The 16,838-nt window shown below is 40.7% G+C and overlaps 1 protein-coding gene across 1 annotated transcript; it reads right to left on the reverse strand.

Moving 5' to 3' along the window:
- Positions 1-230: 230 nt before the first annotated feature.
- CFAP68 (cilia and flagella associated protein 68) lies at positions 231-9,503 on the reverse strand. Its single transcript, XM_082273148.1, has 3 exons — positions 9,236-9,503; positions 5,658-5,727; positions 231-348 (listed from the first exon to the last, which is right to left on the reverse strand). The coding sequence occupies exons 1-3, from the start codon at positions 9,437-9,439 to the stop codon at positions 239-241; spliced, it is 384 nt and encodes a 127-aa protein (XP_082129274.1). The 5' UTR covers positions 9,440-9,503; the 3' UTR covers positions 231-238.
- Between the last annotated feature and the right edge of the window lie 7,335 nt (positions 9,504-16,838).

The raw sequence follows: 16,838 nt of genomic DNA on the forward strand, positions 1-16,838 counted from the left end.
ATTTTTACATGCATTTCATGTTGCCTCTGAGATTTTGAGCTCCAGATAAAAGTTGCGTAGTAGTCAGTTGATATCTGGATGGTTTCTATAGATGAATACACTGTGAATCAATGTCCAACAAATGTTTAATTAAATGGTCCATGCTTGAAATGTTACAATACATTTCTACAATAATTCTTAATATTAAATGATGCATTCATTGGTTCTGTGCGTTATTTAGAATAACACGTTGATGGGTCTATGAGCTGCCATAGTCACTCATGTAACATGACTTTTGAAGAGTTCTGTATTGTGGTGGACCCAGTTCAGGTTGATGTCCTGGAAACACATGCGGCTCTTTTTTGTAAACTGAAAAAAAAAACAACACATAGTTTATACACATCCTTAATAATAGAATGCCTAAGTCAGAGTTTCATGTTGCCACTGTTCAAATCTTTGTTTTTGAATACGTTCAAATTTTTAAAACTGGCGCCATTAAGACTCCAGTAAACCGGAAGTGACATGAGGTTGCTTCCAGGCTACTACATTTGAGACCTGATCAAAGCCAATTCCCGCTTTGTTGCTTTGTTCGCGTCTCCAACTAGCCGGCGGACGTGCCGTTTGGTCGATCGGGTCTCCTGGTGGGAAGGGAGAGGCCGGGCGAGCAGCGGTGGGGGGGAAGCTGCTTGTAATAACAGCTGAGTGGCTGCTTGGCCGCATCGGTTGTGATCACAAGAAAGCCCACCGTCGGCTCTAAAAAAACAATATCAGGAGAATGCCTGCAGCTGCATATCATCCCGGTACAACCACTTCAAGCAGAATGACGTACAGGTACATGAATATGCGGCAAGTGGTTCACTAAAATAATGACTCACTGTGCTCCACCGCATTCGGCGGTGGTAACTCCTCCAAATGCAACATGCTATTTAAAATGGTTTTAAAGCTTTATAATTCATTCCTTCCATTAAGGTAAAACATGTTTTGGCATCAGTACCCGCCCCCCCTTTACTTACCTGAGCCCTCATTCGGTCCAGCACTGTGCATGTCTGCAGCTCTTCTCTTCCTTCACTTTCTGGTCTCCCTGGCAGTGGGAAACATTGGCTCCTTTTGCTGTCAATCAAAGCCAGTGACAAGGAAGCGGGGGGCAGGGTCGTGCTCCTCTGTCTGTATCTATGGATGCATACAGTGAGGCTCGGGAATGAGCCCACATAAATGCCCCCATAAAAAAGCAGCTTTCTTTGGGGGGCACTCGTCGGAGAGGAGGAGCCAGAAGCGCCAGCAAGGGACGTGGGAAGAGGTTTGGGGCTGCTCTGTGCAATTTGACTGCACAGAGCAGGTAAGTAGAAACCTATTTGCAATTAAAAAAACAAAAAAGCATTTACGATCATTTTAATTTTGTTGCAGCATTTGTACAGCAGCAATCAGTCACCACAGAATGACTGTTAACCCTTCAGTCACCCACCCCCAGCATTAACCCTTCAGTGACCTCTCTGTAGTATATGTGATCTGCTTCATGAGTATATTCATCAATTGCTCAGTGATGAATATTCAGGGGTGTGCATTAACCCCCTCAGTATATTTTCCCCAGCATTAACTCCTTAATAGTAACCAGGTCAGGTACGTTAACCCCTCAGCATCCTGTCCCCAGCATATTTGATAACCACTCAACACCAATCCCTAAGCCCATGTGAGTCATCTCCTCAGTCCCTAGTCATGTATGTTAAGCATCCATTAGCCAACCTATGTTGGTTAGCCCCTCGGTACTCCGGGTATGTGCTTGAACCTCTTAGAATCTTCTTCTGCTTATGCGCATTATTCCCTCAGTGCATGTGCACTTACCCCTCAGTGGCCAGTATGTTTGCCCTCAGCAGGCAGTCCCTAGTACATGGGCAATTGCCCTTACATGCCAAGTGCATATGCATTAAATGTAAGGGAGATCCCCTTCCTTCTCCCTCATGGTGAAGTCACCTTATCTTCTAATCCATGGTTTTGGCTACAGGTTTACTAACAGTCTACTACCCTTGCTAGATCTTACCTGTTTATTACAAGTTTTTTTTCCTCTGGCTGCAATTAATATTCTTCTTTCTGGATTTTTTCATGGAGATAATTATATTTGTTTTGGACATTTATATTTATTTTTACACGTGTGCCACTTGAACACTTGTTTGCACTATTTGAAGTATTGTAGGTGCACATGCGTTACTTATGTTTTATCAATTATGCGATTCTTGATAAAAATTTTTTGATTGATTAATTAAATGTGGTGATATATTAATATACAGTAAATTTGTTTGGTGCTTTGTATATATAACACATTGGTTGTGATATCTGTTGTGAATTTATATTTGAGGAGCGCTTCACTATATATATATTTTTTTTAAGTGTTTTTTAAGTGTTTTACATGAAAATATGTTATGATAGTAGTATACACCATAGCCCTGTTGTGTGAAAGTGTTGGATTTTAACCAGATTTTAAATACACTGGCGTAAGGAAGGGCATGCCAATAGACAAGATGGCTCCTCTGGACGAACTTCTGTGCACAGTGTTTTCAGAAATTGGGCACTTGCTAATGCGCATGCCTATATCCGTGCACGCTGTGCTCACATGCTCTTCTGACAGATGGCCTATTTAAACTGGGCCAGTGCTCAGGATCAGTGCTGCTTTGTCTTCAGCCCCCTGTATATCATGTGCTGCTTGTCTCAGTCTGCTGCCTACCAGCTTGCCTGCCCCCTGGAGCCTTCTGATGACTTCAGCTGCCCAGCATGGACACCTGCCCTGCTGCTAGCAAGACTTACAGGCACTCATGCCACTCTGTACTCCTGCGCCTCCTGTCTGCGCTATCAGGGGCCCCAAGTCAGAGGTGTAAGAGAGCCCTTCCTCATCATATCAGGCTCTTCTACCAAGTACGTGATAACTGGGCTCCTGCAAACATGTGACTGAAATGTTCATCAACACAAATGCCAGTTACATTGTACAGCTGCCCATACATCAGACCTCTAGCAGAAAGTGCCAACCTGTTTTCTACAAATCAATCATTGTCTTGCATACTCCAGTGCAGCCTTTTTCAACCAGGGTGCTGCGGCAGCTTGGTGTGCCTTTTTGGTTCTTCACGGGTGCCTTGACAAAATTGTGAACAATCTGGCAGGTTGATCAAGCCTGCCTTTTTGTTACCCAATGCCATAGGCTTTTATTGTGCAGCATTACAACCCTGGGCACTGTGCAGGCCAGCTGCTAATGTCCTAATAACTGATGACATTGTAGGTTGATAAGGAGGATATCGGGTGCCTGATGTTGTCCTTGTTTGCCCCTCCCCATCAGCACTGGGGTCACAGTGGCTAAATGATGGAGAGATGGAAAAATTTTGTATTAAAGTGCGCTATCCTAAAGATGCATATACATAATCAAATTCCTAAATGAAATGTGACAAACCATCAGAATGTAAAATTATTGTTCCAAAAAAAAGAAAAAATACTCCATTCCCAGTTGATGCCTGCCAGAGGGGGAAACGCGTTGGACGGAGTAGCCAGCGCCTGTTACTTTGCGTGGTCCGCACTGCAGGCGGCCGTGTTCATTCATTTATATTATATGCCCATTTTTCCAAAGATCTGATGTAAGTGCACCTTTTATTTCAATAAATGGTATTTAGAAGATAATGCACTATGTGTCTTTTTCTCTTCATGCACGCTGTTCATATATGGAGCCTGTCAGCTGCTGTGTTGAAGTGTGAGCAGTGAGTGGAAGAGTACAGAGACCGCTCATCTCTGAATCAGCTGTTCCTGTGTAGAAGATACCGACTTGAGAGTCTAAGTTGGCGGGGATGGTGTTCCTGCATTGGATAGTTAGGCAATTTAAAGCTGCTTACTCGCAGCCTGCTGGTAAGTGGCCACTGCCTTAATTCACATTTTGAGCACTTGGATTGTTTATCAGCTTATATTCACTACGCATTATTGAGTTGATTTTATATGGAACTGTTTTGTGAACCCGCTTTATGAACTTTTTATTGGTTTTCATATACACCAGTATTATCTATTGAATCACCACATTGTTTTTTGACACAGGTTGAACTCATTTTTATTTCTTTGCATTGGAATAATATTTTCACACTTAGATGGTATGCTATGAATATGGTTATGATTATTTATAATTATTCACTGTATCACTTTATTGTTTTCGGCACAGGTCAAAGTTATTTTCTTTTTTCTTATTATTGGAACAATCATTTTACATTCTGATGGTTTGTCACATTTCATTGAAGGAATTCGATGATGTATATTCACCTTTAGGATAGTGTACTTAATTACAAAATTATTCCATTATTCATTTCCATTATTCCGGAACATTAAGTGCAGCAATCCCCATTTATAATCAGCGCATCTTTATCAATTTTTCCAAATGATGGAGAGAGACTGAGGGAGAAGAGGGATGCTGGAATACTAGTCAGCAGGGCTGCTGTTAGAAACTGTGGGGCCCTGTGACAGGGCCCCCCAAGAAAATATGAAAGATATATTTAGCTAAAAATTACAACAAAATCACTATTAGCAGACATAAATATAACATAATTCACATAATTCCTGCTAAATCCAGAAAAAAAAAAGATGTTAAATAAAAATTAAGATGAGGAGAAAAATATACAGGCTGGGCAGTTGGAGCGCAGTGATCAGAGAGAGAGGAAGAGAAACAAAGTTACAAATAAACTCCTGAGCAGAGATAACATTAGAGCCAGTGCTGGGAGGGGGGCCCACACAGGGAGGGGGATTAGTGAGAGACGACTGTCTTTCTCAGCAGATAACGCTGATAGCAGGGAGAGGGACAGATCAGATTCAGGTGCTGGAGGAAGATTTCTGTATTTGTTGTCCATCAATAATCCCCCCTCCCTGTGGGCCCCCCTGTGTGCTCAGGCCCCCTACAAGAGGGCTGGTGGTCCCCCCCTATCAGCGGCCCTGCTAGTCAGTACCAGTGTGCAAAGGTATATTTGCTTTGTAAAAATAAATTGCCTCCAATATTGGATGTCCTACGTGTGTCAATGTGCTGACTTTCTTCTTGTGGATTCTTCATAATAAAAAAAATTAAAACTTTTTACAAGGGGACCAAGCACCTCTCCTAATGGCCACAACATATGTAAAAACCAAGCAACTCAGAGACCTCAGTAACAGTGTGACATACAAGAAACTGTTTTAGTGATTTAATTTTCTAGCATCTATTGCAAAATTAAATATAATTTTTGTCCCTTTAAAGAAAAAATGGAAAAATGTAGAGGCTGCTATTGGTAAACTCTCCTTTCAAATATATTAGCGGACAGAATGTCATGTTTTGAATCACTGGCCCAGAACAAGACTATCCTCTAACTTTGCAGATTTGCATACTCGACTGGGGACAGTGACTCAGAAATTATGCAAGAAGGACAACACAACTGCCAGCGATGGTCAGTAATGGCAAGCCCTATGTTTGTCTTTACTTTAGGGAAGTTAAAAGGGGAAGTCATTAACAAGTGAAAGTATTTCAACATCATACACTATATATTAAAAAATGTCAGGTTTTGTTATCTAATAAATGGCTCTACGTAGGCCAAAAAGCAAAGAAAAAAAATTGTTTAATATAATTTCACTTTGTAGCTAAACACATTACAGAAACGTTTGAAAAATAATGCAGTAGGAGTGATTGGTTTCTGACATCTCACCTTGCCTTCCAGCTGAACCCCCTTTTTTGGCGTAGTCAGCAGAATGAGAGGTTTCATAATAGTGCGCATACTGAAAACAAAAATCAAAGTTATATTAATTTTGCAATGTTTCATTCCTATATTGACCATCTTTCAAATAATGTAACACAGAGGGGCTTTTCAGTCTCATTGAGAAAGGACATTCATGAACATACAGATGTGAATGGAGGATCCCTGACCACCTCCGACATCACCATGTAGCTGGTTAATTAACAGAAACACTTTGCTTGGAATAAGAATAGAGAGGAGAGGAGGAGATGATCATTTATATCAGGGGGCAGCAACAGTAATAAAGACTGGATTATTCTAATAATGCAGTGACCACTTTATGCATTATGGATTATTCTAATAAGTTTGACCTATTGCTCCGTCAGAAAGTGGATAGCCTTTAACCCGCATTAAAACAAATGCAGTACATGAATGCATGCACAATTGTGGGTGTTCATTGTTGTTTATTGTTATTGACATCCCAACATGCAACAAAGAGACAATTTTTTCTCACCAAATAATGCACGACAAACGAGCAATAATGCATGAAGCTTAAAAAGGCGCTCTGTTTGTCGCACGTAGGACAGCCCACTGAAATGAAGTCAATAGCAACATAGGATCATTGCCCAAACGAGTTGAGAACAACTGTTTGGAACAACTATGGCCTCGTGTTCATGGGAACATAAAGTGGAAAAGGTTTTGGAGGACTTGTACCATGGACAGGAGTAGCTCCCTTGAGGTCCTGCTGAATAGGAGGTGGTTGATATAAGCTCAGCAATGGCACATGCATTTCAGAAAGTATTTGAAGCCGGAATAATGAACACAAAAAATAAGCAAAGCTGAGCCAATCATAGTCCTTCAGCAGCCTGCTAGCTGCTTTCTCAGCAACCTAGCAGGTAATTGGTGGTCTGAGAGGGGCAACTGCCATTAGTGTTAGTAGGTCCATCCTTAAAAGAGTTAATCACTTTCAAATAAGATAATCTGCTTAAAGGAACTGAATTCTGTAAGTTTTGCCCAAAAAAGGGGACAAATGGTAGAGGACTAGTCAGTAGTGTTGCCTGTGGTTTTTCCCAGCAGCTAATCTTTGGCTATTATTGATTTACCATGCCCTATTTTTTTACTGAATGTCTGTGTCAAATGATCCTATTGGTAAAGGCTGGGCTTTGCTTCCTCGTGTCAGAGCCTCCAGCAAGGGGAACTGTGAGCAGCACAATTGTGATGGGATCAATTTTCACTCCAAATCTTCTGACACTTGCAGTCAGAGGCAGCAGTGACTTTGATCCCATATTATTGATATACAGCTGGGGGGCTCAAAGCACAGGGAAACCTGAACTCTGAACTGTGTCCTACATGTTTGTTCCAGGTCGGAGATTCATTAGTCTGTAAAGCAAGAATCAAGATGACAGCTCTGAAGTGTATACATTTAAAAGTCAGCAATGGCAGATTCCATATTACTATTCTCACTAGTTCTCCTTTAACCACTTAACCCCCGGAAGATTTTACCCCCTTCCTGACCATGCCCTATTTTGCGATTCGGCACTGTGTGACTTTAACGGACAATTGCGCGGTCGTGCGATGCTGTACCCAGATGAAATTGACGTCCTTTTTTTCCCACAAATAGAGCTTTCTATTGGTGGTATTTTTGTGCGATTTTTACTTTTTGCGCTATAAACAAAAAAAGAGCGTAAATTTTGAAAAAATAACAATATTTTTCACATTTTTTAATATGAAATTCCCAAAAAAAATGTAAAAATCAGAATTTTTTAACATTTTTGGCCAATTTGTTTTCTGCTACATAAGTTTGGTAAAAAAAAAAAAATCGCAATAAGCGTATTTTGATTGGTTTGCGCAAAAGTTATTGCGTTTACTAAGGGAAAGATTTCTGTCATTTTTGGTGTTTTTTTTTAAAGAGTAATGGTGGCGATCTGCGATTTTTTTTACGGGACTGCGACATTGCGGCGGACAGATCGGACCCTTGACTGACATTTTAACACTTTTGGGGTTACCAGTGACATTACTACAGTATTCAGTGCTATACATATGCACTGTTACTGTAAAAATGACACTGGCAGGGAAGGGGTTAACTTTATTGGTGATCAAGGGGTTAAGTGTGTCCCTAGGGGCATGCTTCTAACTGTAAAGGGATGTGGCTAGTGGTGTAACAACAGAGACATACGATCCTACATAGCAGGACCGTATGATCTCTGTTCTTACACAGGGGAGAATGACAGGCGGCTTTGTTTACATTAGCCGCCTGCCTTTCTCCCTCTCCATGGGGAGATCGCAAGTGACCGGCGGACATCGGGTCCACCAGTCACACGCGCGGACTTCTTAGGGAACGAGCGGGGGCGGGAGCGCGCCTCCGGCAGCGCGCGCTCGCCCCCTTGAGGCTCACAGGCGAGTGACGTAGTCCTACGTCACTTTGCCTGTACGGGGCTGACCGCCGCCGTAAATAGTCGTGCGGCGGTCGGCAAGCGGTTAAAGTGGGAGTGAACTCCCATACATGAATTTTACCTATAGGAAAGCCTATAATAAGGCTTACCTATAGGAGCTGTAAATACGGTGTACATTGAGGAGATATTTTACTGTATATGCAGCCGGTGACATCACCAGTACATGCGCCCTGAAGGAACAATTACCCGGGCCGTTCCTTCAGAGTCCTGTGCTGTAAACGATGGCTCCCGCACGCATGCCTGGGGTGACATCATCGTGGCTCTGCCCACTCACACAGCAAACCCGGAAGGAAGACAGATGAAGAAGGAAGCCCTGTCAGCAGTGACAGCTCGCCACTGGAAGGGCTTCGTTCTAAGGTAGGTTTCACACTGGATGCTTTTAATGTTGCGGCATCTGACGTTTATTTTTTCTGCCTCTAAACACCTCTGTATGTTTGCCTATCTGTCCATTAACATATAGGTGTTTAGAGGAGTTTGGAGGCAGAAGAAAAAAACCCCACTGCCAGTGCGTCCATGAGTAGTGGAATTTTGGCACGTACAAACATGTGTAAACGCATTTAAATGCGTGTTAACGATAGGCGCGTTTAGTAAATGAGTGTTAATTCATTTTAGGGGCCAGAAGAAATTATTATTCTGGCCAAGGAAATGAATGAAGACCTATTTACATGCATTTACAAGCATCAAGCATTTTTTCTGCCAAAATGCCGCTGCCAGGAGGAAAGGGAGATATGACCAAAGTGTCCAGTGCACATGAGGCCTAATGGTAAACTGTGGTCTGTCACTTCCTAGTCTCCTCACATTCCCATTGGCCAATAAAGCCGCCAATCATTTTGGTGACCTAAAGGGAGGCAAGTGGAATAGAACAAGATGGGTCACAAGCTCAACTATAACAGCCATGGACAACGTTTGCCTAATAGTCCGGCTCTCCGGACACAAGAGTGTATGGTGCATGCAGGCACCTGGAGGCTTTTTTTTTTTGCTATAAAGCTAGCTGACACTTTACATGGAGGAGAAAGCCTGCATGTTTTTTTTTTTTTAAACCTTGGAATTGGTAAATGCTTGATATACTTGGGCATATCAGTATTTCTCCAATAGTACCTGAGAAGGCAGTGGCTTCCTTTCTTCGAGTTTATGAAGGTCATAACGTTCCTGGTTCCAATTTCCAAGTAATGTCTTGTTGGAGTAGGAATCTTCCTTAGTTGTGCACCTCCAGCCATATTGCTTGAGCTTTGCATCAGGTCCAAAGTCCACCCATACCTCACCATGTCCATCAGCTTTTAGATCAGAACTAAAATAGGCCATTCTGTTCTAAGAAAATAATTTTGTGTGATGAATACTCATCCGCACTCACCAAACTGTGAATGTTGATGTTAGTTACAAACAATGGCAAAGAATCAGATATTTCAATAGACAAAAGTAACAAAATACATGCCAATAGATAGGTCAATACAGAATTTAAGAGCCAGTCCGCCCAGTTTTGCAGGTTATTAATCCAACTGAGATAGCAAAGGTTTTTCATTTTCCTGGGAGGGTGTACTTTCACCAACAACTGAAGTTGGATGCCACCTTCTTTTTAGATTAACCAGTTCTGGACGGGAAGGATTTGCCCCCTTAATGACCAGGCCATTTTTTGCGATTTGGCACTGCGTTACTTTAACAGACAATTGCCCGGTCATGCAACGCTGTACTTGACTAAAATTGATGTCCTTTTTTCCCACAAATAGAGCTTTCTTGTGGTATTTGATCACCTCTGCAGTTTTTATTTTTTGCGCTATAAACAAAAAAAGAGCGTAAAAAAAAAAACAATATTTTTCACATTCTGCTATATAACATTCCCCCCCAAAATGTAAAAATCTAATTTTTTCAACATTTTAGGCCAATTTGTTTTCTGCTACATATTTTTGGTAAAAAAAAAAAAAAAAAAAAAATCGCAATAAACGTATTTTGATTAGTGTATGCAAAAGTTATCGCGTCTACTAACTACTGGAAAGATTTATGTCATTTTTATTTTTTATCTACGGTAGTAATGGCAGCGATCTGCGATTTTTAGCGGGACTGCGACATTGCGGCGGAACGGATCGGACCCCTAAGTGACATTTTTGGGTTGGGACCAGTGACATTACTACAGTAATCAGTGCTAAAAATATGCACGGTTACTGCAATAATGACACTGGCAGGGAAGGGGTTAACACCCTTGACTGTGGGTGATCAAGGGGTTAAATGTAAGCCTAGGGGAGTGTTTCTGACTGTGGGGGGGGGGGGGGACGGGCTTTTGAAATGATCACAGAGACCTGTGATCCTACATAGCAGGATCACAGGCGCTATGTGATCATTCCAGAGAGAAGAATGGTCAGCTGTGTTTACAATAGCTGGCTGTCCTTCTCTCTCAGCGGGGAGCGATCGCAGAGGGCTACGTCGGTTTGCGCAGGAGGGGCTGCCTGTCGCAGTAAAACTGCGCCAGGCGGTCCTTAAGTGGTTAATCAGACTTCTGTCTCCTGGGAACTTTAAAGCCTGTGCTAATGTTATGGTTTAGTTGTGGTCTTTAACATACTGATATGTCTTATAAATGCTTAAAAAGGGTGTTAAAAAGGAAGGTGGATACTGCATGTGTGTGAGAAAACTACACTCATGCTCCTAATCCACTTGCAGTCTCAAGTCACGGACCTGCAGCCTGCTTCCCCACCTCCTCCCCAGCAGTAAACCTAATCACACATACAGTACAGTGCAGTGCATCTGGTATTGACAGCGCTTCACTTTTTCCATATTTTGTTCTGTTACATTCTTTTTTCTAGAATGGATTAAATTCATTATTTCCTCAGAATTCTATAAAACAACTTTGGTTGAAATCTTTGCAAATTTATTAACAAATGAAAAAAAATTACATGTACATAAATATTCACAGCGTTTGACATGACACTCAAATTTGAGCTCAGGTGCATCCTGTTTCCACTGTTCATCCTTGAGATGTTTCTACAACTTGACTGCAGTCCACCTGTGGAAACTTCAATTGATTGGATATGATATGGAAAGGCACACACCTGTCTATATAAAGGTCCCACAGTTAACAGTGCATGTCAGAGCACAAACCAAGCCATGAAGTCCAAGGAATTATCTGTAGACCTCTGAGACAGGATTGTATCGAGGCACAGATCTGGGGAAGTGTACAGAAAATCTTCTGCAGCACAGTGGCTTCCATCATCCGTAAACTGAAGAAGTTTGGAACCACCAGGACTCTTCCTTGAGTGGGCCGCCCCGGCCAAACTAAGCAATCGGGGGACAAGGGCCTTAGTCAGGGAGGTGACCAAAAACCGGATGGTCACTCTGACAGAGCTCCAGTGTTTCTATGTGGAGAGAGGAGAACCTTCCAGAAGAGCAATCATCTCTTCAGCACTCCACCAATCAGGCCTGTATGGTAAAGTGGCTAGACGGAAGCCACTCTTCAGTAAAAGGCACATGACAACCCGCCTGGAATTTGCCTAAAGGCACCTGAAGGAGTCTCAGGCCATGAGAAACAAAATTCTCTGGTCTGATGATTGAACTCTTTGGCCTGAATGGCAAGCGTCATGTCTAGAGAAAACCAGGCACCGCTCATCACCTGACCAATACCATCCCAATACCATCCCTACAGTGAAGCATGGTGGTGGCAGTATAATGCTGTGGGGATGTTTTTCACTGGTAGGAACTGGGAGACTAGTCAGGATTGGAAATATGAATGCAGCAATGTTCAGAGACATCCTTGATGAAAACCTTCTCCAGAGTGCTCTGGACCTCAGAATGGGGCGGAGGTTCATCTTCCAACAGGACAACGACCCTAAGCACACAGCCAAGATAACAAAGGAGTGGCTACGGGACAACTCTGTGAATATCCTTGAGTGGCCCAGCCAGAGCCCAGACTTGAACCGGATTGAATATCTCTGGAGAGATCTGAAAATGGTTGTGCACCGACATAACTCCATCCAACCTGATAGAGCTTGAGAGGTCCTGCAAAGAAGAATGAGGGACACTGCCCAAAAAAGGGTGTGTAAAGCTTGAGGCTGTAATTGGTGCCAAAGGTGTTTCAACAAAGAATTGAGCAAAGGCTGGGAATACTTACGTACATGGGATTTTTTTCATTTTTTATTTTTTAATAAATTTGCAAAAATTTTAAACAAACTTCTTTCATGTTGTCATTATGGGGTACTTTTATATTTATGGGGTATCTATATATACAGTATATATATATATATATATATATATATATATATATATATATAAAAAATATATAATCAAGGAGTTTTCAATTTAAGTAGTGTAGAGCTTACTAAAGAGGAGACAGCAATATTAGATAAAGGTTTGAGGTTTGTACCACCTAAAAGACCTAATAAATGTAATACGTTTATTGATGTCCATAAATTTATTAGAAAGATTAATATCCAAAGATATTTAATCAGCAATCCGATAGTGAGACCTTTAAGAGTTGACTCACGAGTTGTACACTTGGGTCTCTATAATCCATCTTTATTTATCCCACCCACCAGGCCAAGTGGCCCCTTCTATCATTGTCTTCAATGACCTTGTACTGATGGATTTAGATCAGTTACAAGAACAAGTACGAAAACAATCCAAGCTTAAAGTAGGGTTGAAGAACTTATGTGAGAGGAAAGATTTGGTTATACGCTTTGCCGATAAGGGGTGGCAGAATAGTGATTTTAGATAAAACCGATTATCAAAGAGAAATGTACAGAATACTGGGAGACCACCATACATATAGAGAACTATCTAATAATCCCACTCTTAAATATAAGAAAGATCTAAGTAAACTCATTGAGAAAGGTTTTCACAATGGGATTTCTGGATAAGAAAGAAAAAGCTTATCTAATCCCTTTAACTCCTAGAATCCCGGTGATGTACTTACTATCTGCCTAAAGTACATAAAAATTCAACTCATCCACCAGAACGTCCAATTGTAAGTGGGATAGACTCCATTACATCTCATATAGGACGTAATGTGGATTTCTACCTACAACCACAAGTGAGAGAAATCCCTTCTTTTTTAAAAGACACCAAGGATACCATTAAATTACTGGATAGCACCCATCTACAGGATGATTTTATATTCGCTACAGCAGATGTTGCCTCTTTATATACTTGTATCCCCCACCATTTGGGTCTAGAAGCAGTAGAATATTACTTGCCGCAAGATAAGACTATTCCCAGACTCCAGAGATTATTCCTCATGGATTTATTAATATTTGCAATCAGCCACAATTATTTTTGGTTTGAGGGCAAATATCACCAACAAGAAAGAGGTGAAGCTATGGGGGCAAAGTTTCCCCTAGTATTGCTAACCTCCTCATGGCAAAGTGGGAGGAGGATGTCGTCTATTCCCAGAAGTGACCAGAATTGGTCCTTTGGGCTAGGTATATTGACGACATCCTCCTCCTCTTGAATGGTAGTTTGGAGACCTTGGACCAGTTCTTTTTGATGTTAAATAATAATGACAGAGGTATTTCTCTGTCATTTGTGGCCAGTAGGGAGAGGATACATTTTTTAGATCTTGAGATAGAGGTCATCAACGAGCAATTGTTGACTCAAACATATTTCAAGCCCACTGATCGGAATGGATTCATTCCTACTGACAGTTGTCATCGTAGGAACTGGTTGAAATCAGTGCCTCGCAGCCAATTACTTCGGCTGCAACTAAATTGTTCATAACAAATACAGTTATGTTCAAATACAGAACACTCTTACCATTGATAGAAGATTTCTTCTTGAAGAACAACCCACACATAGCCATGAGGATAATTTTAAGTGGTCCTTCTTTACTACCTATTCTTTACAACATAGACAGGTTAAGAATATTGTTAATAAGCACTGGGATTTTCTTTAAAATGACAGTCTCTGGGACCAGTACTACCACAGCGAGTTAAAGTGATCTATAGGGGAGCTCCATCTTTACAAAGTAAAATCTTTTTTTTTCGTAACCTCATTGGCTATTTTCCATGTTTCAAATGTAACGTTTGTTTACACAATATTAATATTAGAAAGACATTTTTGGAATTCAAATATACAGTTACCAATGGTCTATACACCATGAAATTCTTTGCCACATGTGCTATCAAGAATGTTGTTTATTTACTGACTTGTCCATGTGGCAAACAATATGTTGATAGAACCATCAGATCCTTTTCAGTTAGGGTCAATGAATATATTAATAATATTAGGAAGTGTCTAACCAATCACAGTGTCCCTAAACACTATCTTCGGTACCATAATAAAGATCCTAGAAATACCCAATTTCTAATTATCAATAAATATGTCCCCCCATGGAGGGGAGGTTCAATTACACAGGGAGTTTCTAAGTTAGAAACTTATTGGATTTATAAGTTGAGGTTCTTCTCTCCTTTTGGCATGAATGTTGAGTAGGATATCAACTCATTTATCAATAAATCATAGTGTCTACGTGTCTGATTTGAACATTGGAGATACATTGACATTTTTCCATTTGGGGATTTGTGACACGAATACCTCAACAGCAGGTTTAATAAATAAAAGGTAGTTATATCTTTTCCACCTCAGCGAACTCTTATATATATTTACTAATTAATACTGAGTGGGTGTATTTTTCTATTTTTCTCTTTTCTGTTTTGGTTTTTCTTTTAAATATTTTAATAGTATTTTAAATTAATTTTATATTCACAATTTTTTTTATAATTTGGTTATTCTTTTACTGAGATTCCCAACTTATCAGAGGTTTATGATAAAACATGCCGTTATGGATAGCAGATGACCCCCTGTTTTCTTTCCTTCCTAGTGTAATTATTTTTAACAGCTAGACATGAACTCAGGGCAATTCTACTCACTGCTTTTATGGTCTATTGGAGACATCCATGCCCAAAGTGATGCTTGGTTTGCGCTTAATAGTCATTTGTCGCTCTGGTCCGTCAGATGGTGACTATTGTGCCGAGTCAATTCTGGCACCTGCGCACCAGGGCGGTTCGGACGACGCATGTTCAGCCTTCTCAGTTAGATAGAGGGGTGAAACGCACATAGATAAGGTGATAGAGAGGCAAAGAGGCTTGGAACGCATTCCATGAGGCCATGTTTGTGATCAGGTATTAACGATTCAGATTACAGGTACATCATAATGGATAACAATTAAGGTAATTACTAAGATATGTTTTTATATATATATATATATATATATATAAAAAATGACCAGAATGTTCATAGACCCCAGATGATGTCTTTGAGGACGAAACTCATCGGGTTTCATATCATTCAGGCCATTGCATTCTGATTTTCCATGCTGGATGTTGATACAAGCGCTTGTTTCTTGAATGTGATGAAAGATTTTTATCTTTTTAAATAAAATCGGAAGATACAGTTTTACACTAAGTGGAGGCTTATTTTAATCCTTATGGTTCAACGCATTGCACGATACAACTTTGTGAGTGGCGGTCCCATCATGGATTCATGTTTGGAAAACTTCAGAGTTGCCTTTAAACATCATCTCTGGATACACTCAAGCGTTGCGATTGGTATCTGAGTCCACGCTCTCTGGTGAGCAGTTTAACCTTATAGAGTGGTGGACAGTCACACAGTGGTGATAGAAGCACAATTAATTTTTATTACAGTGTTTGCACCGGAATTTTCATCTTCCTATTTCTATGGACTTTTATAATCATCATATGGTTTTTATTGTCACTATTATATAATATTGACACTTTGCACTTCATTTCTTACCAGATATTAATTGTTTGATATATTTATATTTATGTTATGTTTTTTTGCATTTTTTCTCTATATACTTTTATTGCAATGTTCTGCCCATTGTAGTGTGAGCAGCTGTATACACATTTTAATTAGCGCAGTATTTTTACACATAAATGATGGTGTAATGTTTGTAGAATTTTGAGGAAGATAATGAATTTAATCCATTTTGGAATAAGGCTGAAACATAACAAAATGTGGAAAAAGTGAAATGCTGTGAATATTTTTCAGATGCACTATATGTAGAAATGTTTGTAAGCTTTACTATATCTCTGATTTGTAAAGGAAAAAAAATCACGTGTTTAAACTTGCTAGAAAATGTGACTAATCCAGGAAAAGTCTATTCTCTAGCACAGTGGTCCTCAACTCCAGTCCTCAGGGCCCACTAACAGGCCAGATTTTAAGTATTACCTTGGGGAGATGCAGACTAGAGTACTGCAATCACTGAGCAGCAAATGATATCACCTGGGATGTATTTCAGTTATCTTGCAAACCTGGCCTGTTAGTGGGCCCTGTAGGCCAGGGTTGAGGACCACTGCTCTAGCATACCCCCCTCCCTCCTTATAGGTCATAGTCCACACCTCCTCTGGGAGTGTCTAATTACTGTCTGTACTGGCCCAGCTCCTCTGACCCTCCCCTCAGCGTCTTACATAAGGTTTCTGTAGCATATAGGAAAGGAGCGAAGGGGAATACTACAGAGTGTCATTTGAGTGACAGCTCTAAGTCTGTTGGGGCTGCTAACATCACATCCAAGATGGCGGTGCCAAGATGCAGTCTCAGGGCTTTTGGGTGTCTACACCAGCATTTCTCCAACTGTTTTCAGTCATGGCACTCTTTAAAGTATGAAAAATCATGAGGCACCCCAGTCTAAAATGAAAACATAAATGTTGCTTTCCGATGGCTAACCCAAGCCTGGGACAATGCACACAATCTTGATGAAATTAACTTC

Source organism: Pelophylax lessonae (genome assembly GCF_965119305.1).
Source record: "Pelophylax lessonae genome assembly, chromosome: 12".
Taxonomy (NCBI): domain Eukaryota; kingdom Metazoa; phylum Chordata; class Amphibia; order Anura; family Ranidae; genus Pelophylax; species Pelophylax lessonae.